At 62.3% G+C, this 26752-nt stretch overlaps 1 protein-coding gene across 1 annotated transcript; it reads right to left on the bottom strand.

Annotated features, from left to right (window-relative positions):
* Positions 1–374: 374 nt before the first annotated feature.
* On the bottom strand, positions 375–20154 carry ERFL (ETS repressor factor like). The gene is made up of 6 exons (XM_058707012.1): positions 19562–20154; positions 5068–5147; positions 1983–2217; positions 1454–1649; positions 1217–1334; positions 375–844 (listed from the first exon to the last, which is right to left on the bottom strand). Exons 2-6 carry the CDS (start codon positions 5132–5134, stop codon positions 396–398), a joined length of 1065 nt encoding a protein of 354 aa, XP_058562995.1. The 5' UTR covers positions 5135–5147; positions 19562–20154; the 3' UTR covers positions 375–395.
* Between the last annotated feature and the right edge of the window lie 6598 nt (positions 20155–26752).

Here is a 26752-nt window from a genome sequence, read left to right on the forward strand (position 1 = left end):
TCCCCAGGGGGCCTGTGTGGGGAGGGTGTCAGGACTGGGGCTGGCACAAGAGCAGACATGGCCGAACAAACACGCAGGTCACAGCACAGGGGTGGGTGGGCAGGAGAGGCTGGGCGCCATATTGCACTTTCAGAGTGGGGCCAGGCGGGGAGCCCCCTCAAACCAGAGCCTGGGAAAGAGGCTGGAGACCACTGTGTCCCCTCCCTCTCTGAAGGGGGAGGTAAGACCCCAACCCAGGGTTAGGAAAGAAGGTGGGTGACCATGTGGCTGGTCCTAGGAGGGGCCGAGGGCAGGGCCTTGGGCGGGACATGGAGGGCACACTGGACCAGGGCAGAGGCTGCCCCCCCCCCCCGAGCCCCCACCCTGGGTGGCAGAATCCTTTACCCCACAATGGTTCAGCTGCCGATCCCCCCTTTGCTCGCCTTGGCCTTGGGGGGCACAGGGAGGCCCTCGTCGCCCTCGCTGTCAGAGCTGCAGCCGCTGACATCCGTGATCTCCAGCTCCGAGTCGCTGTCCTCCTTCCCACCCAGCGCAGCCTCTGGACCCCCAGCTCCGGGCAGTGCCAGGCGAGGGGTGGCTGCCAGGCCCGAGGGGCGCTCAGGGCCCAGGCCCTCCCCCGTCGCAGCCAGCAGGGGTGAAGCTGCGGGGCCTCCCCCTGCCCCTGCTGAGGGCAGGTGGCCCAGGGGACCGGCCAGAGGGTTGGGGTAGAAGTGTGGGGGGTAGAGAGAGGGGGGCAGCTTGGGGAAGGGGCCGGTGAGGTATGGGTTAAAGTTCCAGGGGTACTCTGGGAAGGCGCGGCCATAAGGACCCAGCAGGCCAGGGGGCTTGGAATAGCCGGTGGCACCTGGTGAGTACAGGGGACAGAGGATCAGGCCGGGCACACCTCCACTGCCGGGGCTGCCTGCAGTGTTCCACCCAGTTCTCCCCCTCTCTCCCACGTGACATCTGCCGCGCCCTACCCTGTGGTTGCCCCCAGCTCTCCCCGGGTCTCCCCATTCCTTTGGCGCCCTGAAAACCCTTCTCCCAGGCTGTTCCCTCTCTCGTTTCCCTCCTCCCTGCCTTCCACGAATCCTCCTGTGGCTTTTAAAACGTGCACACACACAACCTCGCCCCGGGCCTCCTTCCTGCATCCTGTCTCTCCCCATCTTTGCCCATCCTTTCCCCTCAAACACGTGCAGCATCCCCCCACCCTCCCCCAGCACCCGCAGGCTCTTACCGGAGCCCAGAAACGGGAAAGGGCTGTCCAGACGCAGTTTGTCTGTCTCAGGGGTGAACAGGGGCGCCCGGGCCCCTGGCTCTCCCAGGCGAGGGGCAGAGAACAGGGTCTGCAAGGTCTAGAGGGGGAGGGGGGAGGCAGCACCGCTCAGAGTGGCTGCCCCGTCCCCAGGGGTTGATGGCTGGCAAGGGGGGCACCAAGACACCCAGTGCTGGGACCTCAGTGTCCCTAACTCACCTCAGGGGTAAGCGGAGGAGCATCTGGCCCAGGGGTCCCCCCAAAGGGACCAGGGGTCAGCAAGAGTGGGGAGCCCGTGGTGGCTGCTGCCACATCCAACAGCGGGTAGTTGACCAGCACGACTTTGCTGAAGTTGAACTTGTAGGTGAACCTCTTCCCTTTGGTCTTGTGGAGAATCCGCTTGTTGTAGTAGTAGCTAGAGAGAGAATGAGGGAATGCTGGGCAGGGCCCCTAACTCACGTTCTGTGCCAGGCACAGAGCACTGTAGTTTGGGGGAACGGAGGCTCACAGAAGTCCCTTCAGCAAGGTCACAAGGCAAGGAAAGGGTGAAGCAGGCTGGGACGCTGGCTTCCGGCCTTCCTCCTTGCTTCCCGTCCGCTCACAAGTAGTCACGGTAGCTACTGCGCGCTGGGATCCGAGGGACTCTGCCCCAGGAGACTGAGGGCAAGCCCCAGGGGGTGGGGGTCGAGAGGGACAGGGAGGGGAGAAGGGGCAAGGTGCCAGCCGGCCTCTCCCCACCCCTCCTCACCGCAGGGCCCTGCTCAGCTTGTCATAATTCATGTGGGGCTTGCACTTGCGGATGCCCCAGAGCCGAGCCACCTCGTCAGGGTCCTTGATGACGAATTCCCCGTAGTCCCCCTGCCAGGCGATGACACCCTGGTATTCCTCCTTCTGCAGCAGCTCCAGGATGAAGTGCCACAGCTGGATCTGCCTCGAGCCAGGGGACGACTCCGGCTTGTAGGCCCAATCTGGGAAGGCAAACCCTGGGGACAGGAGGCAGGGGAGTGGCCCCGGGTCAGGACACCGAGGCCAGGGCTCCCGGTCCTACTTGGACTCCGGAACCGAGAGGCATCCGGTCTTCCCCCGACTCCCAGCCTCTGATGAACAGCTAGCTACCCACCCCTTGATGTCTTTAGGGACCCAATTCCTACTCTCTACCCCAGCTGGTGTCTAGTCCCCCATCTGGCCAAAGAGGCAAGAACTCCGTTGTCCGGGGACCCCGGGGTGGCACCTCCAGCCTCATCCCCGACCTTGGCACAAGTCCGCCAGGTTCAGCGCCCCCGGGGTGGAGGTGGGAGGGATCAGTTTCCTGCGGCCTCAAACCGTGGGGAGGAAATGGAGGGGGCAGCTTGCAGGGGAAGGGCACCCCCGACACGGGGACAGCCCTCCTCCCACTGCCCCCTCCAGCCCTGCCCTGAGAAGCCCCCGGTCGCTCCTGCTCTCTGGAACACCCCTGACCCCTTGCTGCATGGCCCCCTCCCTGTCCCTTGCCCCCTGCTCCATCTCTCCCTGAAGCCCTCCGCTGACCCCACCCTGGGGCGGCCAGGCCCGTGTGCCCATGTGTCTTTGCACCGGTCCGTGTACTTATACTCTCACGTGCCACATCCCCTCCCACACCTGGCTCTGTCGGTCCTAGAGCAGTGTGCATAAGCGTACACCTGCAGCACGCACACAGCCGTCCCCTCACGCTCCAGGGATGCCCGGCTACACCGTGGGACACAGGCAGCCCCGAGGGCGGCGCTCCTGCTGGGGCACGACACCTCGCCCACGATGTGCCACCACGGCGGACACACCAGATACCCGGCATCACACGTCCGTCCCAACACACAATCGTACATCTCTGGCCCCTCGGAACCAAGACCCACAACAACGCAGCCATGACAGGAGACGCACAGGACGCCAAAGGCCCAAATCACACACAGTGTGGCAGAACTGGCGGGTGCGGCATCGGGACGCGGGTGTCAGCCTGACAGGCGCACGCGGGCTGAGACCACGCCTGCAGAACGGCCTCCCAAACCCACGAGACGCAGGCACCTGCGCTCTGTTAACACCCATGGCTCGCCCCTCGGCACACGCTTCACACACACGAGTGGCCTGCACCCTACTGTCCAAATGTGCCGAATAAGCTGGATGGAAAGGGGAGGGTCTCTCGCCCACCCCTGAATCTCCCCTCCCAGCCACAAGGCCCCGGGCCCACTTCTGTGCTCAATCCTGGGCCACATCCTCTGTCCTCCCTCCCTCCTCAGAGACCCCGGGGCCCAGGCCTGAGAACAGCAGGCAGGATCAGCCTACAAAGAACCAAGGTTGGGGAGGAAGACAACGCTAAGCTACCTACTTGCTGTGTGGCCCCAGGGTAGGTCCTTGCCCTCTCTGGCTTAATAGAATTTCAGCGGTAGGAGGCAAGGAGCAGCGGGGTCCCACCCAGGCTGCCTGGTGCTGGTGCGTGAGAATCGGTGCTAATGCCTTTCCGCCGAGGGCTCAGGAGGCCAGGCGGTTTCCTCCCCGAAGGGAGAATTTTTCTCTCAACCCCGTTCTGGGTCTTTCTTACTTCGGGTGACGGGGCTCAATCAGCTCGTGAGCTCCGGCCCATTCCACACCCGCTACTGCATCACACACACACACACACACACACACACACACACACGCGACCCCGAGAGGACAGTGCACAACTGCCCCACACCTGCAGATACACGACCCAGTCCAGAACCACCACGTGCCCTCAAACACATTTCCTCAGACGGACTGGATCTGCCGGGACCCACAACGCACAACTAGAGAGGACCCGCAACTTCAGCCCGCAGACACACTGTGACAGACCGCCCCCCCCCCAAGTTCAGTCACAGTGACCCACGGATGCAAGGAACCCTCCCCCCACCGCGCACACACCGACACAGAGGCCTGGGGGGCACCCACCCGCCCACGCAGCCCGAAGTGCACCGAGACCTCCATCCCGGACCATGACACGCACCAGGAAGTAATGGTCGAGAGCTCCTCACCCCCGAGGCAGGTACGTGCTTGACAAGCCCACAGACACCCCCAATCCTAAAACGCAGACGTGATCTGCCTGATGTCCCGAAGAAACCCCCCACCCAGCCCAGACACGCTCAGGTAGGGGTGTGTGTGTGTGTGTGTGTGTGCACGCGCACGAGCAGGCTCACCAGCTCACACAAAGACAGACGTTGCACACTCTCCCAGTGCGACCACTTCTTCCAGAAGCACTGACGTGTGACGCAAGGACACACTCCGAGCCCCCAAACTAGCAGGCACAGAGTCCCAGTCTACACGCGCGCACACACGCATTCCCCATCTGTGGGGCGTGTGACTTGGGCTTAAATGCACGTCCAAGCCAGTCTTACTGTCCACATCCCCAGCTCTGAGTGTCCGCTTCTGAGCAGGCCGTCCTCTGTCCCAGGGCTCCGGCTGGCTGGACCGTGCTCCACGTCCCCCTGGCCAGGCGGCCCCTGTCCGTTTGCACACCCGCGCCTGGCCTGGTGCCCCCTCTGGTCCCCGCCCTGCTCCATCACTGCCCCGGCGTCTCCAGTACCTGCCTCTCTGCCCAAGGTCCTGGGTGGGAGCAGGCCGAGACCCCAGCACCTCGGATCCCAGGAGCCTACCCCTCTCGGACCCCAACACCTCCCCTACCCTCCAAAGACCCTCACGTCCCAGTAGGCAGGTGGCAGGGACATCTGGCTGTGAAGTTTTTAGCCAAGTTTCTCATTAGGGGGTTGCATTCAGGGGACCGTGACAGACCCGGACAGAGGAGGGAGGACAGGAAGAGGTGCAGAAAGGAGGAGCCAGCTGGCTGGGAGGGGCAGGAGGTCCGGGCCAGTTACCGGGGGTCCAGAGAGCCGGCAGGGCGGGCGGGGCGAAGAGAAGGTCGGAGACGCAGCTACAGTCCATGGTGGAGCCAGCCCTGCAGAGAGGCCGGGACAGACACACGGGGACAGGCGGGGACAGGCAGGAGAGACAGACAGGGGTCAGTGGGGCGGGCGCTCCCCACGGGCCCTCGCGGCCCGCCACCCGCCACCCTCTCCACCCACGTCCCACGGACCCTGCCTCCCAGCCTCTCCTCCCGCAGCCTCGCCCTCACCCTGTGCCTCAGTCACTACCCACGTCGCCCCCAGCCTCCCTCCGCGCTGCTCCCACTCGCTGGCTCACTCACACTCGCTGGCTGGCCACGCCACCCGCCCGCCCCACAACAGCTTTGCCGCCGCCGCCGCCGCCTCTCCGGCCGGCTCGTGCCTGACCTCTCATCCGTCTCAGCGTCTCTGGGTCTCTGTCTATCTGGCCGCCCCAGATTTGTCTCGCTCTGAACCTCGCCCCCACCCCCTGGCCCGCCCAGTGGGCCCCCCGCCCCCCGGGCTGGCTCGTCTAGCTCCCAAGCAGTCCCCAGCTTTCACCCGCCGGCCCAGAGAGGGCCCCCCCCACCCCGCCCCCGCCGCAGAACAGACCCCAGCACCCTGAAGGAGGGATCCCACAGATGCGCCTCCCTGACCTCAGACCCCTACCACTTGCACCTGCCTCCCCCAACCTGGACAGCCCCCCAGACACCCCTTCCCCTTAGATCTGCCTCCCCCACCCCACAGCCCCCCTCAGATCCCCTTCCCCCAGACAGCCCCCCAGACACCGCTTCCCCTTAGATCTGCCTCCCCCCACCCCACAGCCCCCCCAGATACCCCTTCCCCTTAGATCTGCCTCCCCCACCCCACAGCCCCCCCCCAGATACCCCTTCCCCTTAGATCTGCCTCCCCCACCCCACAGCCCCCCCCTCAGATCCCCTTCCCCCGGACAGCCCCCCCAGATACCTCTTCCCCTTAGATCTGCCTCCCCTCACCCCACAGCCCCCCAGACACCCCTTCTCCTTAGATCTTCCTCCCCTCACCCCACAGCCCCCCCCAGATACCCCTTCCCCTTAGATCTACCTCCCCCACCCCACAGCCCCCCCTCAGATCCCCTTCCCCCAGACAGCCCCCCAGACACCGCTTCCCCTTAGATCTGCCTCCCCCCACCCCACAGCCCCCCCAGATACCCCTTCCCCTTAGATCTACCTCCCCCACCCCACAGCCCCCCTCAGATCCCCTTCCCCCGGACAGCCCCCCCAGACACCCCTTCCCCTTAGATCTACCTCCCCCACCCCACAGCCCCCCCTCAGATCCCCTTCCCCCAGACAGCCCCCCAGACACCGCTTCCCCTTAGATCTTCCTCCCCTCACCCCCCAGCCCCCCCCAGATACCCCTTCCCCTTAGATCTACCTCCCCCACCCCACAGCCCCCCCCTCAGATCCCCTTCCCCCGGACAGCCCCCCCAGATACCTCTTCCCCTTAGATCTGCCTCCCCTCACCCCACAGCCCCCCAGACACCCCTTCTCCTTAGATCTTCCTCCCCTCACCCCACAGCACCCCCCCAGATACCCCTTCCCTTTAGATCTGCCTCCCCTCACCCCACAGCCCCCCCCCAGGCACCCCTTCCCCTTAGATCTTACTCCCCTCACCCCCCAGCCGCCCCCCAGACACCCCTTCCCCTTAGATCTGCCTCCCCTCACCCCACAGCCCCCCGACACCCCTTCCCCTTAGATCTGCCTCCCCTCACCCCACAGCCCCCCCCAGATACCCCTTCCCTTTAGATCTGCCTCCCCTCACCCCACAGCCCCCCCAGACACCCCTTCCCCTTAGATCTGCCTCCCCCACCCCACAGCCCCCCTCAGATCCCCTTCCCCTGGACAGCCCCCCCAGACACCCCTTCCCCTTAGATCTGCCTCCCCTCACCCCACAGCCCCCCCCCAGATACCCCTTCCCTTTAGATCTGCCTCCCCTCACCCCACAGCCCCCCCCAGGCACCCCTTCCCCTTAGATCTGCCTCCCCTCACCCCCCAGCCGCCCCCCAGACACCCCTTCCTCTTAGATCTGCCTCCCTCCGGGAGGCCCCCCCTCAGATACCCTTCTTCCTCCCATATGCCTCCCCTCGAAACAACCCCCTTAGACACTCCTTCCCCTAAGATCTGCCTCTCCCAAACAGCACCCCTCAGATACCACTTCCTCCATGGATATGCCTCCCCCCTCAGACACCTGTGCTCCTATCTGTCTCCTCCCTCAGACATATTTTCCCCCTTAAATATGCCTCCTCTTTCAGACACCCCTTCATCCTTGGACATGCCTCCCCTCTCAGGTCCTCTCAGACCCCCTTACTCCTTCAGATACCCCTCTCCTCAAATACCCTCTCCCCCCTCCTCACCCGTCTCTCAAACCTTTACCCTTCTGACAGCCTCTCCCCCGCGGATACCCCACTACACAGACACCCCCCCATGCGCCCCCAGACCCTTGGACATCTGTTCCTCTCAGACACCCAGCCCTCGGGCACATCCTCCCCCTTAGATACTTTTCAGCCCCTCACCGCTCCTCCCTTTGAGACCCCACCTTTCAGAGAGAGCACTTTTCTCAGACCTCCTCGTTCAGACACCCCCCTCAAATACCCCACCCCCACGACGTGCCTTCCCCGCAGACACCGCTCTCCCCAAAGACCCCGCACGGCCGCTCTGCTCCCCACAAGCCCCACCTCACCCCTTGGACGGCAGACAAGAGTTGGCAGATGGCCCATTCCCTCCAGACCTGCCGGGTCCCCACGGGCACCCAGGCGGCCCCCCCGCCACCCGGTGTCCACTGCGTCTCTCCCACACAGTCCTCTCCATCACTCAGGCCCCCGGCCACCTCATCTGCCTCTTCAGGGTCCCCCCTTCCTGCGGCCACTTTGCCCCCACACCCCCATGTCCCCTGTCTCCCATCCAATCTCCCCAACTTTCTCTGTTGCTCTCCCTCCGTCTCTTCCCCCCCCCGTCCCCCCTCCCACACTCTTCTCTCTCTCTCTCTCCCCTTCTCTGCCTCCTCCTCATCTCTTTTCCTTTTTTTCATCTCTCTTCTCTCTTTCCTTGTCTTCCTCAACCCAGGGGGTCTCCTCCCATCCTTTCCCACCCCCTCTCCCCAACCCCTGTGCCCCCCCCCACCTCCCTCGGGTCTCTCCCATCTCTGGCTTCCCCGCACCCCATCCCCTCCGTCCCTTCTTCCGCCGGCTCTCCCCTCTCCCCAGCTGTGCCACCACCCCGGCTCGGCCCCCAGCCCGTCCCGCCTCAGTCTCCCCATCTCCCTCCTGGCTTCCGGCTCCGCACCTCGCCGGCCACCTCTCTCCCACCTCCCGCTTGCTCTGCCTCTCCGGGTCCCCCTCCCTCCTGCCTCCGCCCCCGCCCCCACCCCCACTGGCCCCTCTCATTTCCGTGTTGGTTTTGATTTCTCTTCCCGACGCTTTCAACTCCCCGCCGCCTCCTCCGGACACGTTATAACGAGGAGCCGTGGGATCGGCGCTCCGGGCCCTGCTCCCACGCTCCCCCCCCGCATCTCTCACGCGTCTCTGCCGTCTCGCCATCTCTGCCTGCCCCTTCTCTGTCCCCGTCTCTGTCCGGTCAGGCCCACAGGGACTGGGTCCCTGCCCTGACTGACAGGGTCCACAGCACCACGTCTCAGGGTCCCCGTGTCTCTCTCTGGGTCCCCACGTCTCTCCACGTCTCTCCACGTCTCTCCTCCCCACGTCCTTGTCTCTCCGTCTCTGTCTCTGTCTCCATCTCTGTCTCCGCATCTCTGTTTCCGTCCCACTGTCCGTCTCTTGGGGTCCCTTTGATCTCGCCCTGCCCCTGGCGCCCCCCTGGCCCCATTGATCGCCGATCGACCGGTGGAAGGAGCGGGGCCTGCGGGGCTGGGGCTGCGGGGCCAGGCTGGGGCTGCGGGGCCAGGCAGGGGCCCAGTTAGGACGCTGGACAGATGGACAGCCGGCCGCAGACCCAGTAGCTGTGGAGGGGGAGCCGCTGCAAACCCCCGCCCCGCCCCGCCAGTCCGCGCCATGCGGATGGGGACCCCGGGCCAGCTTTAATTTTTAATTTTATTTTGCTTCCTCCACCCCCCCCCCCGCCGCCCCCCATCTCCACCGCCTGCAGCCACGGCACTGAATGTGTGCGTGTGCTTGTGCGTGTGCATGCAGCAGTGTGGGGAGAGGGGCTGGGCAGGCAAGACGCTGCCTCTCCCCTCCTCGCCAAGCAGTCACACAGACCCACAATCCGGCCCAGGCACACTTCACACAGACCCACACGGCACCCTCGGCACCCCCCCCCCACCCGTGTCATACGCAACACACAGACACGCAGGTCAAAACAGCCACACGCCCCGTGACACACACACACACACACACACACACACACACCACGACGCTCACAGATATTCACAGAGGAACACACGGTTGTCTAGGGATACACACACCACCTTGATCCCACCCGGAAGCGGAGACACACAACCGTGGACAGAAACACACGGACACAATCACACACAGACACGCAGACCTACGAGCGCGCACCGACACGGCGCCACACCCACCCGGACACACACACCAGCACAGCCAAGCCGGGGACACAGGGGACACACACGAGGGACGCAACAGCTGCACACGGTGCCACATGCACCAGCACCGGAGACCCTGCGTCACACACACGGCGACACAGACGCACACGCGGCACCGATACAGCCACCACGAGACCGCACGCACGCGCGCGCACACACGCACACGGACCAGCCCGCCCAGCAGCACGCTCACGCCCAGAGGCCAAGTGGGTGACGGGCTGTGTCGCGGCAAGGCGGGCACTCGGAGGTCAAGCCGCCGTCTGTCCGACTGTCTGTCCACCCGCCCTCCCGCACTTCTCCAGCGCGTGTCTGCGTGTATAAAGCGGGCACCGTCTCAGGCCTACGTCTGCCTCTGTCTCTCTAGAGATGGGGCTCCCGGCCTCAGGCCCACGGGCTGGCGGGGTCCGTCTCACAGAGGTCTTTGTTGTTCCATCCCTCTCTCCGCCTGGAGCTCCAAGACTCTCAGGGTCTGCGTTTCTTGTCTCTGTCTTAGGGCGTCTCTGTCTCTCCCTGTCTCTGGGCGTCTCTGTCTCTCCACATCTCTCCTCGCCTCTGGTCTCCTCACCCCCCCCCCCCAGGACCCCGGCCCCCCGGGCTGGGGTTTAACCAGTTGTTTTGATTTCTCTAAGCTGCTCCGGCCGCCTCGGGAGCCGCCTCGGGCCTCACCCCCCCCCCCCACCACAGCCCCTTCATCCCTCACCCAGCACCCCCTCCCCTTAACACAATCTGCACAAGTGGAATGAAAATTGATTTTTTTTTTAAATTTCATATCTTCTCCGGGGCTCTGTCTAAAGAGGAGAGAGACGCGGCCCAAGACCCTTCTCCCGCTGCCGCCCCTGCACGCGCACGCACACACACACACACACACACGCCAACAGGCACACACCTCACACCTAGACACACACGCGTATACACCCTGACCCTCCGTCTGCACCCGCGCCGGGGACACGCCCCTCCCTAGGCCACACAGCCACGCAGGACACATCTGTGCACACGGCGGACACACAGCAGACTCTTGCACCACCCTCTCCAGGCCCCCACCGATAGGCACGCGTCGCACACCGTGCGCCCTGTCCCCTCCGGCCGCACACGGCCCAGCCGCCCGCTGTCGCACGCTACCTGTGCACGTGCTCGCACACGCGCCTGCCCACATCTGTGTGCACACGGGCCCGAAGGCGGTCTCACCGCAGGCACCAAGGGGGCCTCTGCAGCTGTCCCGAGGAGGACTGGGCCAGGAAGGGGACGGGGGCTTTCCTGCCTGGACTTGCCCACCCCCCCCCACCCCCAAGGTCACCCCCACTCCCACCCCTGCCTGATCAACCAAATGCTTCAGCCTGCCCTCGAGGGGGGGCGTCTCTGCGTCTGGGGTGCGTGAGCGCACGTGTACGTATGTTCGCACACAAACACGCCGCTCGCTGCTTCTCTCCAGGCCACACGCCGTCATCCCCACAACAGGCTGGCTCATCTGAGAGCTAGCGCATCTCCACACGGGCACACGAAACGCTCAGGGACAGATGGGGCGCCTGAGAGGCTCGGTCGGTTAACCATCTGACTTCGGCTCAGGTCATGATCTCACGGTCTGTGGGTTCAAGCCCCGCGTCGGGCTCTGTGCTGACCGCTCAGAGCCTGGAGCCTGCTTTGGATTCAGTGTCTCCCTCTCTCACGATGCCTCTCCCCTGCTTGCACTCTGTCTCTCTGTCTTTCAAAAATAAATATCCAAAAAAAAAAATTAAAAGTTTAAAAAAACCCCAAAAACGCAGGGACAGAAGCACGCAGGCCCCCATGACAGAGACCCACGGAATACACGCGACACACACAGGGCAGCGCGGAACACACGTCTGTGCCCGCGCGTCATCACACACACACACGGCCTCACGCGTGCTGGGGCGTCAGCTCCCACGTGGAGAGCACACACGCACCAGCCGGACGGGCACACGTAGACACACAACCACAAGCGCACAGGGCCTTCAACACTCTTCGGGGCACACGCAGGATCGTTTCACGTCCAGCCTCGGACTCAGACACAATCCCACAGGCTCGGAGACATGACGGCACCTCCTTAACACAAAACGCACCGCCACCCAGGGTCACGCGGCCGGTTTTGAAGTGGGTGGGGATGGGGGGGGCGGCGAGCGGGAGCTGTGACCACAGCCCACAGCTGCTCCTTCACGGTGTCCCACGCCCACACTTGCCAGCCCGGCTCCTGGGGTGGTGCCCGCTCGCGCCCCCCCCCCCCCCCCACGCCTCCCTTGGACTAAGCCTTCTGGTCTCCTCGCCTGCAGCGGCGTGGGCCATCCCGGTCACTGAGACAGGCCAGCAGACTTGGAAAGTCCAGACTCCACACGACTCCAGAACCGTGGGCAGTCACACCAGATGCCCGCAGAGAAGCGTCACACGCACAAGGCACGCACAGGCTCACAGACACGGCTCAGACGCCGTCTCCCAGCCCCCACGGGCTCACGCTCCCACGCTTAGTCCCCGCTGCCCTGGAACGCACAGGTCTCCGCAGGTCACGTCTGCACGCGCTGCAACACAAGTCACAGCCACATGAACCGTCAAGTCCGCCCCCACCCCCCACCCCCCCGCAGTGTCACACACACACACAGAGTTACAGTAGCTTGCGTGTGTGCACACGCACATGCACACACACCGGACTCTCTGTGTGAGACAGGAGGACGGGCGGGCAGACAGACGAGGCACCGGCCTCCCGGCCCGGAGAAGGTGTGTCTGAGATGCGATTTGGGGAAGGCGAGAGGCACCAAGCCATGGGAGCACCAGAGACCTCACACCCACCCTCTCCCCCTCTCTCCCTCTCGCTGGTGTCTCTGGGTCTATCTCTCTGTCTCCGTCTCTCTCGTTCCCTGAGTCCCAGTCTCTGCACGAACATCCCTGGGGCTGTGGCCAGCACGCGGAACCGTGTCAGTTGGTGGGGGGGAGCGTCCCCGGGGAGGTGGGAGCCGCAGTGCCACGCACCCCGCCTACCAAACAGCACTGAGGGAGGGAAGGGGAGGGGAGGGGAGGGGAGGGCGGGAGGCGCCACCGCGGATGTGGACCCAGAGCTCAGGCTGCTTCCCTACCCCCTGCCTTCCCCTTCAGAGACCCCAAGAGATGGAGGAAGCGTGGGGGGCAGGTAGAGGGAGGGGGGAGACACCCAGAGAGGGCGGGTGGGGGACAGAGACAAACAGAAAGCAACACCTACCGGAAGACAGAGGGGGACAGAAGGGGACGAGTTAGGGAAACCTGGAAAAGGGGAGTGAGTCAGACCCGCTTGGACAAAGTGAATTAGGGAGACAGAGGTCGGGAAGAGAGCTGTTCCAAGGAGGGACCCCGTCAGGGAGAAAGGAGAGGAGGGGCAGAGATGCGGAAAATTGAGGGATTAGGACGGAGGCAAAGGAGTGGGCAAGGAGGGCAGAGGCTGTAGGGGCTACAGGGGCAGAGGAGTCAGGAGCAAGGGGAAGGCACAAGTGTGGGCTCATGGCCAGCACAATGCCCAGCTGTGGTCTTTGGGGGGGGGTGTCAGCGTCCCCGGGGGCTGACCCAGCTCCTGGCTACCACCCCAACTCCAAAACCCACCCTGCCCCTCCTCCTCACCTCCACCTGGCCAGGTCACACCTCCTGCCTCATCCTGAACCCCAACCTCTTCCCTAGACTCCTCAGTTCCAGCTCCCTCCCCTGTCTCATCCCTACACCCCAGCACCACCCTCCCCCGCCCCCCCCCCCCCCCCCCGGCCAACTGCCTTGTATCAGAGACAGTGACAGAGGTGCAGGGGCAAGGACTGTGATCTGGCAGTGCCGGAGGGGTGGAGGAACAGAAAGCTGAAGGCAAGTGTGGCCAGCTAATCCCCGTGGCCGAAGTCCAAGAGGGCCCCTCTGGACCGTGATGGCCAAGAGGCGGGGGCGGGGGCACCCTGTGTCCTGTTCATGGGGCTTGGCACCAAGTACGTGCTCAGGAAACAGGGCTTAAGTGAAACTCATATTAAAAGGAGGCAGAGAAACAGAGGGACAGACAGGGAGTCAAAGGGACAGAAAGCCAGAGACCAAGGGACAGTGATGAAGGTGGTAAAGCGAGACGTGGGGTCAGGGGCACGGGGGGGGGGGGGGACAGGAAGACTGAGGGATGAAGCAGGGGGACAGACAGATGGGGGACTGAGACACAAGAACAGGGGGACAGAGAAACAGATGAGGAACAAAAATGGGGGAGGAGTGAGCGACTGAGGGTCCGAGAAAATGAGGAGCAGATAAATGGGGTCAAAGACCCAGGAAGGCAAACATAGAGGCAAAAAGGGAAGAGAGGCACAGGGGGACAGGCAACCAGGAAACAGAGGGCAGGGCCCCAGAGCCTGGGGCCAAGTGCAGGTCCTGGGCCCATGGGAGCTGGGTGCCTGGGCTGCAGGGGATCCCACGAGGGCCAGAGAAGGGCCGGGGTCCGGCCAGGCTGGGGGAGGCTCGGGGCTCCAGGGGCATCGCACGGTGCTAATTCAGCTCCATCGATCAGACGGGATGAGAGCAATAAATTATTGTGACAAGATGCAATCCTGGCCCGCGCACTGCCGCCGAGGCGGATCGATCCCTGTCCCCAGCCCCACACCGGGTCCCATGCCCAAGCCCTGGCCCGGACGCCTCTGCCCATCTCTCTCTCCGTTCCCCCACCACACATACTCCCACCAACATCCAGGTGGGGCCAGCAGCCCTTGGGAAGAGATGGGAGCAGAGAGGAAGCCATGGAGGGAAGATCAGCCCCCATCTGGCCCAGGTCCTCTTGCCTCCCTCACCACCCCATCCTCACCACACGACCTGGGAGGTAGCAAGTGCCGTGATGCCCATTTCACAGATGCGGAAACTGAGGCTCAGATAGGAAAAGTAACTTGGCCAAAGTCCCACAAGGGTGAGTGGGGAGGCCTGGACTCAAACGTGGGTCAGGACTTCAAGCCCCCAAAACCTGTACTTTTGGAGGAGAGAACAAAGGAGAGGGAAAGAAGAGGTGGGAGGAGACAGAGAAGGAGAAAGAGACAGAGAATGCAGGACACAGAGAACAAGAATCAGACCCTATAAAGAGAGAAGATACAGAGATACAGAGACACAGAGACAGACGGAGGTGGAGAAACACAGCGAACAGAGAGACAGGGAGGGAGGAAGAGAGAGACAGAGATACACAGAGAGACAGAGACTCAGATTCGGGAGACAGAGATGGAGCAGAGGAAGCACACAGAGGGAGGGCGGGCAGAGAGGCACCAGGCTGGGGAAGACGGGTGTGCAGAGATGGGTAGTTCTGCAGGGCAAGGGGTGTCTGAGGAGACAGGAGCGTGTTGGGAGGAGCTGGGCTGGCTCCGGGCAGCTTGGACGGTGGGAGGGAGTGAGGATGTGAGTGACCAGCTCGGCCCCGGGGAGTGGGTGTCCAAGAGACAGGTGTACGAGCAGGGAGATGGGACACGACTGATGGCAGGAGTGGGGGGGAGAACGCGAGGCTGGGGAGCAGGAGGGCTGCTGGGTCATGGAGGAACAAGTGTTGCCAAAGTGACAGGGCGGACAGGTGCCTCTGTGGAGGACGCAGGTCACCTGACAGGCAGGTGGGAGAGGTAAGGACACCTGGATGACTGAAGTCAGATGGCCTCCAAGAATGCCAGTTTCTGAGACCTCAGAGAGACGACTCCGTTTCTCGGGGCTCAGTTTCCTTCTCCGTAAATTGGGGATAAGAATAAGGACCTGCCTCCCGGGGGGCCTCGTGAGGAGGAAACGAGACCGTGGTTAGAAAGAACTGAGAACACTGCCAGTCACCGAGACAGGCTGAATAAGCCTGAATAAGTGGCTGGCTGGGGCTCCTGGCTGCCTCAGTCAGCAGAGCGTGCAAGTCTTGATCTCAGGGTTGTGGGTTCGAGCCCCGTGTTGGGTGCAGAGATTAAAATCTAAAACAAAACCAAAACGCAAAGAACCCGGGCAGGAGCTGGGAACATGTTCCGAGTAGGCAGGTGCTACTCAAGGAGCCATCCGCGGGCCAGGAGCACCTGGAGCTTGCTAGAAATGCAGTCTCAGGCTCCACCCCAGACCCGCCACACCAGGGTCTCTGGGGCGAGGCCCGGAGCGGTATGTGCCAGCGGCCCCTCCACGTGTTTCCCCTGCACACTGAAGTCAGGGAGCCTCTGGCTTAAGGGAGTCTGTACAATGCAGAGGGCAGGTGTGGGAACCCCTGGGAACAGTGTTATGTGGTCAGCAAATGCTACAGGTGTTACTTAAGCTCATCAAGGAAGGTGTTCCCTGAGGGGCTAGATGGCTGGTGACATGTCCTGTGAAAAGGGACAGGTATCTCCAGAGGGGAGCAGGCTGGAGACAGGTGTGAGGGATCTGAAGGTTAGGCTCTCAAGGTGCCGGGGTGGGATGGGGCGGGGGGGGGGGGGGTGACAGGCCGCATGAGCAGGTAGTGAAGACGAGCACAGCCGAGACAAGGCGACTGAGAGGTGTTGGGGTATGTACCCAATGTCTGTAAAAGTCGTGAAGGGGGGTGGCCTGGCTGGCTCAGTTGGCACAGCATAAGACTCTTGATCTCAAGGTCATGAGTTCAAGCCCCACACTGGGCATGGAGCTTACTTAAAAAATTTTTTTTTTTTTTTTTTTTTTTTTTAAAGAAAAAGCAGGGCGCTTGGGTGGCTCAGTCAGTTAAGCGTCCAACTTCGGCTCAGGTCATGATCTCACGGTTCGTGAGTTCGAGCCCCGCGTCGGGCTCTGTGCTGACCGCTCAGAGCCCGGAGCCTGCTTCGGATTCTGTGTCTCCCTCTCTCTCTGCCCCTCCCCCACTCATGCTCGGTCTGTCTCAAAAATAAATAAAATGTTTATTTAAATAAAAAAAGAATAAAAAAAGAAAAAGCTGTGAGGGGACAAGAGCTACGTGGACGTCAGTGAGAGGGAAGGAGAGAAGGGGACTCGAAGCTGGTTCACGTCTGTGGGGCAAGAGTGTGGCCAGGAGCAGGCATTCCCTTTGTGGACAGGCTGGGGATGCCAGGGGTATGGCAGAGACCCACTTGAAGAGATGAAAAGCAGAGAGAGATCAGGGAGGCGACAGGTGTGGAAGCCTCGGTACGTGTTTGCTGCAGGAGTGAGTGGACAGGACATTGGAGCCGGTGATGCTCTGGCAGACAGGTGAGAAAGGGGCAGGTATGGAGAGACGCTGGGGTGACCTCGTGCAGCAAGGAAGGGGGGATGTGGGAAACATGGGGAATTAGTTCTGTGGGGGAGGAAGAGAAGTAGGTAGTGCCTGAGGGACGGTGTGGGGCAACAGGTAGCTGCCTGAGGCCAAGGTCAGATTCCCCGTCCAAACCTGTGTACGAATAAGGTGGTGGTGTGAGAGACAAAAGAGAAGCAGAGACAGAGAGATAGAAGGAGCCAGATACAACGTGAGCAGCTCAAGTGTGGAGGGGGGAGGGGTGACTTTCAGGACAAGGGCTCTAGGAGACATCATGGCGGGGGGGGGGGGGGGGGGGGGAGGCACACGAGGAAGGGTGCCCAGGGCCCACTGCACGTGTGAGCAATCAAGCCGTGCCGATTAGGAGACAGGTGCGGGTAGGTGGGTGCACCTGCCGTCTGGGGTGAGTCACCTGAACTGACAAGTGGAAAAGGCAGCGGGAAGTAGGTATCTTTGGGCCAAAGGATGGGAGACGGAGTGTGGGGGCGGTAGGTGCAGGCAGGGAGCGTGGTGGGAAGCAGGTGTGTTCTCGGGTGACACATGAGTGGGAAGTGCTTCTGGAAGGACAGGTACGAGGGTGGACAAGGTTAGCATTGGAAGGGAGGAGTATGGGACGGGAGAGGTGGGAGGGGGCAGGTTAAGAGGATGAGTGCTTATGTGCGAAGGACGGAGTGTGTGTGTGTGTGTGTGTGTGTGTGTGTGTGTGTGTGTGTGTGTGTGTGGCGGGGGGTGGAGAGAGAAGATATGGTGGACAGGTACTGTTTGAGACACAGAAGTGAACAGGAATGTGTGAGAAGTGTGTTTAATAAGTGTGTTTAGAGCTTCAGGGAATGGGGGGGTGCAGGTAGGAAAGGGACGATGTGGCATGCGTGGGACAGAGGCAGGGATTCGAATGGAAGGGGCCGATTTTGGAGAACAGGTGTTACCTGGAGAAGCAGGTAAGAGAGGACACGTGTCACCGAGAGATCATAGGCATCTGTGGGGCAGGTTGCAAGGGACACGTGTTACCTGTAAAAGCAGGTGACAGGAAATAGGTGACACCTACAGGGACAGATGAAGAGAACAGGTTACCTGCAGGGAAATAGGTGACACCTACAGGGACAGATGAAGAGAACAGGTTACCTGCAGGGGACAGGTATAAGAAGACTAATGCTACCTGGAGGTCCAGATGTGGGGAAATGAAGGGGACACGCTAACGTGACGGGTGTGTTGATACACAGGTGTGAGTGAAAGGTGTTACCTGCGGCCACAGGTGCGTGCAGCATGGTTCTTCAGGGTGATTCACTGCCTTGGTTTCACCTCCTTCCCTCTCCTCCCCTCCCCAGGGGCCAGTGCTGGCGCTGGGAACCCTCCCGCGGCTTCGGCCCCTGGCAGGGCGCGCAGTTAGCTCACGCAGTCAGCTCTGGGCTCAGCGAGGCCGGCCGGGCCTGCCGGGCAGCCGGGCTCCTGAGGCTGCTTGGCGATGCGGAGCGCGTCTGGGCCTCGGCGGGCCGGCCGGGCAGGGGGAGCGGGCGGGGGGGCCGTTTAGCCGTGATAGATCCGCGCGCCGCTTGTCTCTTAATCTCCGGAGCGACCGATCGATTCGCTATTTCCCTTTGTTGCCAGAAAATTCGATCCTGGGCCTGGAATTAGGTCCCCGGCTTAATCTGAGCGGAAACCAGCGAGGGGGAGACAGAGACAGAGATGCTGGGAGAGGCAGAGACAGAGAGATAGCAAGAGACAGAGAAAGGCAGAGACAGAGAGACACTGAGAAAGACCCGGGGAGAAAGAGGCACAGAGATTCTGAGATCGTCCGAGAGTTGGACCCAAAGAGGAAGAGAGAGATGCTCCAAAAGACAGAGATAAAGAGTCAGAGACAGATTCTTGGAGTTAGAGGTGGAGCCAGAGATGCTGGAAGAGACAGAGACACAGTAAGGAGAGACCCAGCCACGGAGGAGATGGCAGAGGTGGCCCAGCATGGCCCTGGGACGGTGGTGGAATGACAGACAGCAAAGGCATGCAGCATACTGGCCACCTGTCCCCAGAAGGACACAGTCCCTGGAAGGTCAGGAGCTCCCAGCCCCAAAGTGTGCAGACCCATTTATTGGCCCGGATGACCCCCTTCCACCAAATATCCAGACCCCAAATATCCAGAGCTAAGTGTGCAGACCCTCAGCCTTGAACTCCAGCTCCAAATCCAGACCTCCCAGCACCACCCCCACCCCCAGCTAAACCTTCACACTGACCACAGCCCCAAAGGTCCACACCCCATACTGACTCCAGCCTCAAACTGTCAGCTCTCAACCCCAAATAGCCAGTCTCTTGGCTCTGAACCCCCGGGTCCCAAATTTCAAGCCCTCAGTCCTGGTCTCTAAAACCTCCCAGGATTCTAGCCCCGCACGTCCAGAACCCCCTCAGGTGTGCCCGTCGGCCCCGGTTCCCAAACAGACCCCAGTCTCTGCCGGCCCCCATCTCTAGCGCTCTCACGCACTCCTCCGCCCCCCCCCCCGGAGCCCCTGTCCCGTGCGCGCACCTCCAGCCCTCTCCCCCCCACCCCCCACCCCCCCCACCCCCCCACCCCCAGAGCTGGGCGCTGCCCCCACCCCCACCCCGGGCCGCCGACCCCTCCCGTCTTCCCCGCCCCGGGCTCGGCGGCCGGGCTCCGACGGTCCCTCGGGAGCACCTCCCGCGCCCCGCCCCCCATCCCCGCCCCCGCGCCGGCCCGCGGCGCTCACTCACTTTCCGGCGTTTGCGCCTCCGCTCCGGTCCGGCGAGAAGTGTTTAAAGTTCGGATCCCGCAGCCATGGCCCCGGCGGCGTCCTGGGGAGCGGGCTCCGGGGCGGGGGGCGGGGCCCGGGGGCCCCGGGGGACGGAGCGGGAGCGAGAGTCACTGCGAGACCCGGACGGAGAGACCCGGAGACGGAGGGACAGCCGGGGACACGGAGAGGGGGGCCGAGCAGAGACCGCGAGACGCGGAGAGAGACGCGCGGGAGAGAGGCGCGCCGAGAGCCGGAGACGCGGGCCGCCGGGGACGGGGCGGCGGCGGGGGCGCGGGGGTGCGGGCGGCCGTCCGTCCTCCTGAGCCTCCTGCGCTTCCTCCTCCTCCTCCTCCTCCTTCTCCTCCCTCTGCTCCTCCGCGGCGCGCCGCGCGCCTCCGCCCTCGCGGCCGCCCGGCCGGCTCGGCGCGCAGATATATGGAGGCGGCGGCGGCGGGCGCTGCGGGGGAGGGGGCGGGAGCGCGATCGATGGAATATAATTTTCCTCAAACTCGGAAAATAAAGTTCAGAGCTGATCAAATTTGAAAACAGATGTCGAATCGCGACTCTAAATAAGGTTCGATCCCGGGACTGAGGGAGTGGGGGTGGGGGCGGGGTGGGTGGAGAGACCCCCCCCCCCTTTCTCTCCCCTCCCCGCCCCGCCCCGCCCCTCCCGAGGAGGACGCGCCGACGAACCGCCGGGCAGGCAGGAGGTGGAGGGAGCAACTACGCGGCCAGGACCCCTGCTGGACACTCGAAACGGACCCGGACACACAGACACACAGGCACCCGGACATGGGGACGCGCGGAGACAGTAACACGGTGCAAACACACCCAGGATACACAGCCTAGTGGGCACTTGGACCCTCAGACACACACAGAGAAGTACATACACAAACAGATGGACCCTGAATCACTGACCCACAAACTGGACACACAGACACACACAGAACCATGGCGACACACGGTCACACTCCACCTCTGAACGCACAAAGCTTGGGTGACACACAGGCCCAGGGCATCTGGACAGACACACTGACAAGCACAGAACCCCGGGGCAGGCAGGCTGACACTCCCCTTCACACGCCCCACGCCTTGTCAGGAGCTCACTCACACCTGCAGGGACAGGGAAGGGCCAGATCTGCTCCCCCTGAAATAACAAGATCCATGGCCTCAGGGCTCCGAGAGCAGCAGCCCCCAGCCCCAGAGTTCAGCTCCCCTCCAGACTCCCTGGCCTAGCCTGACCATGGCCTTCGTCATCCACTCTCCCCTTCCCCTCCTTCCCCTCACTGCTTCTGCGCCCCCCCTCTCCACTTTTCTCTCCCATTCTCAGGTCAGGCTCTGCCCCACCCCCAAGCACCAGTGACCCTTTCTCAGGGGAACAGCAGCCCTTGGAGTCACCTGCCTCAAGAGGAAGAGGGTCTCGGGGCAAAACAACAGTCCCCAGATGAATATGCCCCAGCCAGGGCAGCTGTGCAAGATCTCACCAGCCCCAGTGACCCCTGGGCAGGGACGCCAGGGGGGGTGGTGGGTGGGAGTGAGACGGAAGGATGGAGCGAGAGGATCTGAGAGAACTTCAGCAGGCTCCAGCCCCACCACCGCTCGCCAGGCACTTGGGCAAGTTACTCAGCATCTCAACGTGAGCTAGTAAGCGCGAGCCTCACTTGGCCCAGCTGAGATGCAGGGCGATCACGACAGCTACCTCCGAGGGAGGGGAACAGCAGGACGGGGTGGGGGGGGACCGCTTCCCCCTGGGTCAAGCACGAAATAAACTACTTGCCATGAACGTCACTACTTTGGAATGATCATATTAAAAATACTAAACGTTCCTCTAGAAAACGAGAATCCCCTCATTTGTTTCCACGTGGACCCACGCTCTTCCAGGGAGCCAGCAGGAAGCCCCTGCACTGGGTGTCTCCACCCCTTCATTAGGCCATTCCGGAGACCCCTCTGGAAAGCCACCGGTCCTCCCGAGTGTCTAGAACCACTCTGGACTGTGTACAGCATCCCTGAAGATAGCTCACCGGCCGGACTTGAACCTCTGGGGTGTCTGTGACCTCCAGCCGACTGAGGAGAACACCCACCCAGCACCTTCGTGGTCCGTGGCTCTGAATGCCAAGGAGGAGGTTCCAGAACACCCCCTGGGAGGTAGGACTCCTCGTCTGCACGTGATGCCATTCAGGGGAGAAACAACACCCTCCAGGTGTTTCAGGAAAGCTAGAACACTGTCAGGACATCGAGAACACCTACTGGAACGTACTTAATGACCATTAAATGCACGAGGGAACACCTGGGAAGAGAGAAGGGACACCTGAGCAGCAAGAACTCAATTAACTGTATGTTACACCCTTCAGTTAGAGAGCCCACACTTATTACACTGCACGCAGCACCCTTCTGGAAAATAGTAGAACATCCTTGGAATGTTAGTGACAGCCACCCATAAGACAGCAAAGAGCACCAGCCAAGAGGGCTTTCATACTCTTTATCTCTAAATATCTCTTTGTCTCTAATCCCGGCCCCTGGGATTGGCGAGGGCAACCCAGGGCGTCCCACTGTAGGTAACACCTGTGAGGGGCTCGCATTGCCCAATCGGAGGTTATGGCTGACCGCCACCCCCCACTCCCACCCCCACCCCACCCCCAGGAGAGCTCTGATGCCCTTGGTGACCAGGACCAGATAGGCTGAACAGTCATGCCCAGAGGCAGGCACGCACACACCCGTCTGACCGCTCAGAATCACCCCCCTCCCCCCCCCAGCCCGGGAGAACACCTTCCTGATTTCTGTGACACCTTTTGGGCTGTGCACCTTTGGACAGTCTGCGTTCCCTCTCTGAGCCCCAGGCGGTTGGCGGGGATCCGTGAGGAGGATGCCGGAGTGAGTGCGCCGCGTCCTGTAGGCACGCGGGAACCCAATCGAAGGGAGAGTTCTGACCGGACAGCCTACCCAGGGAGGGGCGTGACAGCCACCAAGGCTCACCATCGCTCGTTAGCAGTATTGCCAACACCTACCGGACCGAAGGAAGCGTCTCGCAGGAGGGGGACCATTAAGCTGTAGTTAACATCCCCAGGGGGGCTGCAATAGCAGACGACTGTAGTTAACACCCTACTGAGAGAGAACACCCTCAGGGTGTTTAATGCCCCCTGGAAAAGAGAGAGAGGACACCCTCGCCAGCCTGCAACAGCCAGTGGACTGAATCTATTACCCGTGAAGGCGAGGACACCTCTGGGGTCTGTAACATCCATTAGACTCTTTTGAACCCCCCAAGGAGTGAGAAGGCCCCTCTGTCGGGACTAACGCTTGCGAGGGGGTCTCTGGGTACAGGAAATACCCACTAAAGGCGACCGAGAGTGGAGCCGGGATGGGTTTCAGCGGATCACCCGCCTCGAGAATCCACCTCCTGACCCTCCCCCTGCACGGCTCTCCCTGAACCTCAGGAGTTCAAGAGCAGGGTGGACTGAACAGGGTCCGTGCATAATTACAATGATAATGGTGATTGCTTGGGGCCAGGCACGGGACCGAACTCTGCACAGAGATGAACTCCGTTGACTTCGGTCAATAACAACCCTGTGAGGTGGCTGCGGTCACTAGCATTCTCTCCATTTTACTGATGAGGAAACCGAGGCACAGAAGTCACTTGTCCCCTGTTATACAGCTAGTCAGTGTTGGAAGTGGGACCCGAGCCAGTGGAGCCTGGCCGGAGGTGGGGGCAGTTGGGGGAGGGGGAGCCTGTTTTCCTAACCACCAAGCTGGCTACATCACCTGCTGTATACACCCCCACTCCACCTGCACGTATTAGACTCCAGTCCCCAGCTTTGAAGGACACAGCCCCGCCCAGTCTGCCAGCACTTTCTCTGCGCAGGCTGACGTCCCCACCCGCAAACCCAGGCTCCAGGCTCCCTGAGGGCAGGGCCTGTGTCCGATTCCTCTCTGGGTCCCCAGTGAGGGCAGAGCCTGTCGCTCAGGGACCTGGGGAGACCCAGGGAGGCAGGGAAGGGAGGAGGAGAAAGGCGGTAAAGAGGGGTGTGGAAAGGAGGGCGGGGGAGGGGGACTGAAACTGGGCCAGGCCTCACCCGAGGTGTTGGGGAGTGGGAAGGAATCCAGAGCCCAGGGGAGGCAAGTCTGCTGGGGGGGGGAGGGGAGCAGACAGCATCCCCGCCCCTCCCCCACCGCTCCCCACCCCCACCCCCTGGATGGTGGTAGAGGAATGCCGGCAGGGGATGGGGGAGGACGGACAGACCACCACGCAGGAGGCCGGCCGGAGAGCTGAGGGAAGCAGCCGGCCAGGGCGTGGTCATAGGGGGCCGGGGGTGGGGGGTCAGACGGACGGACAGGAGCGGGGTGTCGAGGAGACAGAAGGACAGATGGGGCAGGAGGAGGGTGGTCCCTGAAGAAGGACTGGCAGGCTTGGGGCTTGGGGTTGGGCGGAGAGGACGGACAGACAGCAGGAGAGGGGCCGCGGGAGGGGCGGACCGACGGAGGGCGGCAGCGACCGGCGGACAGATGGGTGCGGAGGGCCGGCCTGCAGGCGCGGCCCGCGAGGCCGGGGCCAGGCCGAGGGCGCGCGCGGTGGCGGCCGGCGCGGGGAGGCGGAGGCCGGGCGAGCGGCGGTGTTTGTGGAGCTGTCGGCTGCGGTGGAATTATGAAAAATAGCAGGCATCGGAGCCGGCCTTCAGCTTCGATTAGGGGAGATGGGACATGACAGGTGCGATCAATACGCAGCCGTTCTATAAAGTGTCAAGTAATGAATCAATTTCGACTAAATTTTCCATTTTTCAGAGGCCGTTCTCCGAGAGAAGAATATCCTCTTTTGTAAAGATATTATTATCGATTTCGGCGGCAATTTGACATCAGGGGTAGTTAATTCCACTCAGAATAAAATTGAAAACACTTGAGAGAGAAAAGAGAGAGGCGAAGAGTGAGACAGAGGGAGAGGGGGGAGGGCGGGAGGGGCCGGGGGGGGGGAGAGAGACGGATGGACAGAGAGACAGAGACAGAGACATAGGGAGAGGACAGACGGCGCGGGGGGGTGGGGGGGCCCGGAGAGACGGGGGCAGAGAGATGTGCAGAGACACGGAGACAAACCGAGAGGCCGGAAAGCCCACAGTTACCAGGGGGCGACAGGGACTGCGAGGGACGTTCCGAGACTCAGAGAGAGGGGGGCCGGGAAAGCATGACAGAGAGACAGAGTGTCTCTGAGAGAAGCCCAGATGTTAGAGACTTGCCACAGAGGCGCGAAGATGTGGACAAAGACAAATTCAGAGAAAGGGGAAAATGGCAAGAGAGGCAGGGGAAACAGAGAGGGAAGAGACACAGAAAAGTGAGAGCCGGGAAGGGAAGGGAGCCAGAGCCGGGCGTGGGTGGGTGGGTGGGGGGGGAGCTCCACTGACGTTAGGGACAAGGGACCAGATGAGAAGGGGTGGGGCAGAGGTCCCAGGGCTGAGGACGCATGCCGAGGTGGGTAGAGCCTGCTGCCCAGCCTGTGCTGTCCCCCCAAGTCACTCTGAATGGTGTGTGCGTCTCAGTCCCAAACTGCTGGTTAAGGCAGAGTGTGAGCGTGTGTTATGCGTCCATGAGCTTCCCTGAGGTGTGATCCAGGCTCCTGGAGTCGGCCTGGGGTTGTGTTTCGGGTCGGGGGTGTGTGTGCCCTTGCTGTGACTGGATCTGATGATTTGTGTGTTTCCCGGGACCCGTCTGTGCGTGTCCCTATCTCTGTGCCTGCACACACTGTGAGTCCCTGGCCTTGCAGCCCCATGGGTCTCGGCGGCAGGCGGTGGTGACAACATTTCTGGCTAGTGCCTGCCAGTCCCTCAGCTGAAGTCTCCATCCCCACCCCCCGACCCCTCCCCCAGCAGCTCACAGGCTGCCTGAAGAGAGGAGAGAAGGGGCTGGAAAATAGGACCCCTGGGTTCTGAGAGAGAAGATGGCTGGGGACCCCGACTTCTGAGTCTGAGGGAGGAGGGGCTGGGGGCCCAGACTTTTGGGTCTGAGGAGGAGGGGCCGGTTGGCATGGACACTGCCGGACAGGACGGTCCCCACAGAGGTAGTGGGACTGGCTGGGAAGGTCCTCAGCCCTCCTGTCAGCCTCCCCACCAGAAAAGCCTGTGCCTGCTGCCCCCTAGTGGACGTGGAGATGGGGCCGGCCGGGGACAGGGAGCCGACAAGGTCAAGGGAAGCAGAGGGACAGATCCACAGGGGAGCAGAGACAGAGAGACAGGGACAGAGAGATATGGAGAGAGAGTTGAACACAGGGACAGAGACGAACAGGGGACAGAGGTGTAGGCAGACAGAGGAGCAAAGGTTGGGCAGGCAGAAGATTGAGATCTCGGATGAAAGGGAGAGAGAGACGACGTGGAGACGGGCAGAATCAGGGGTGGGGACAGAGGAGGTACAGACCAATGCTGGACAGAGAAAAAAGCTGGGCTGGTGTGGAGACTTGGGTGCAGATAGTAGGAGAGACAGACAGGAGCCATTTGGATAGGACAGTGTGACGGGGGATGGCAGATAGCTCTAGAGAATGGAGATGTAAGGAAAAGGGAACCCAAGGAACAGGCAGAGAGAAGACAGGTAGATAGACAGATAAGGAGGTCCAGACACAGATAGAGACAGGCAGACACTCATGGAGAGACAGTCAGAGTGAGGCAGGTGGACAGAGAGGTACAGAGAAGCCAGGCCCCCCAAAGCCAACTGGACACCCTGAGATGGAACAGAAAGTGGGATGTGGGGGGGGGTGAGGCTGAACCCGGGATTGGGGGAGACTGTGGCCCAGTGGGGGTTCCAGGCTGAGGGGCTTCCCAAGGCACAGCTTAGGAGTGAAGCTGGGGAAGGGGCTCCCCTGGCCAGGGTCTTTGCCCGCCACCCCCTCCTAATCCCCCCCCCCCACCCGGCGGGCTGCCCGGCGGAGGCGACAGATTGAGCGATGAGACGCATTACGCACTTAATCCGCCTGATTGAATGTTTTGCTTTCGCCCAAATTGAAACATTAAACAACACGGGACGAGAAGAGGCGGCCGCAAATCACTCATGAAAGATTCATCTTCTCCCCGGCAGCCGCCACCGCCCGCCCGCCTCCACCGCCGCCCGCCCCAGCTGGGAAGCCTTGAGGGTGGGGGTGGGGGCTGGGGCAGCGCCCCTGCCCACTCGGTGGGGCCCCAGCCCACATGGCCCAGCAAAGTTC

This window comes from Neofelis nebulosa, chromosome 17 (assembly GCF_028018385.1).
Source record: "Neofelis nebulosa isolate mNeoNeb1 chromosome 17, mNeoNeb1.pri, whole genome shotgun sequence".
Taxonomy (NCBI): Eukaryota; Metazoa; Chordata; class Mammalia; order Carnivora; family Felidae; genus Neofelis; species Neofelis nebulosa.

What these genes read in the sequence shown, in the direction of transcription:
- ERFL (XM_058707012.1), bottom strand. Translation starts at nt 5,134, where the DNA reads ATGGACTGTAGCTGCGTCTCCGACCTTCTCTTCGCCCCGCCCGCCCTG. An exon ending in GCCGGCTCTCTGGACCCCCG is followed by an intron (nt 2,218 to 5,067) that starts GTAACTGGCCCG and finishes TCCTGTCCCCAG; the next exon opens with GGTTTGCCTTCCCAGATTGG. An exon ending in TTTCCCGTTTCTGGGCTCCG is followed by an intron (nt 845 to 1,216) that starts GTAAGAGCCTGC and finishes TGTACTCACCAG; the next exon opens with GTGCCACCGGCTATTCCAAG.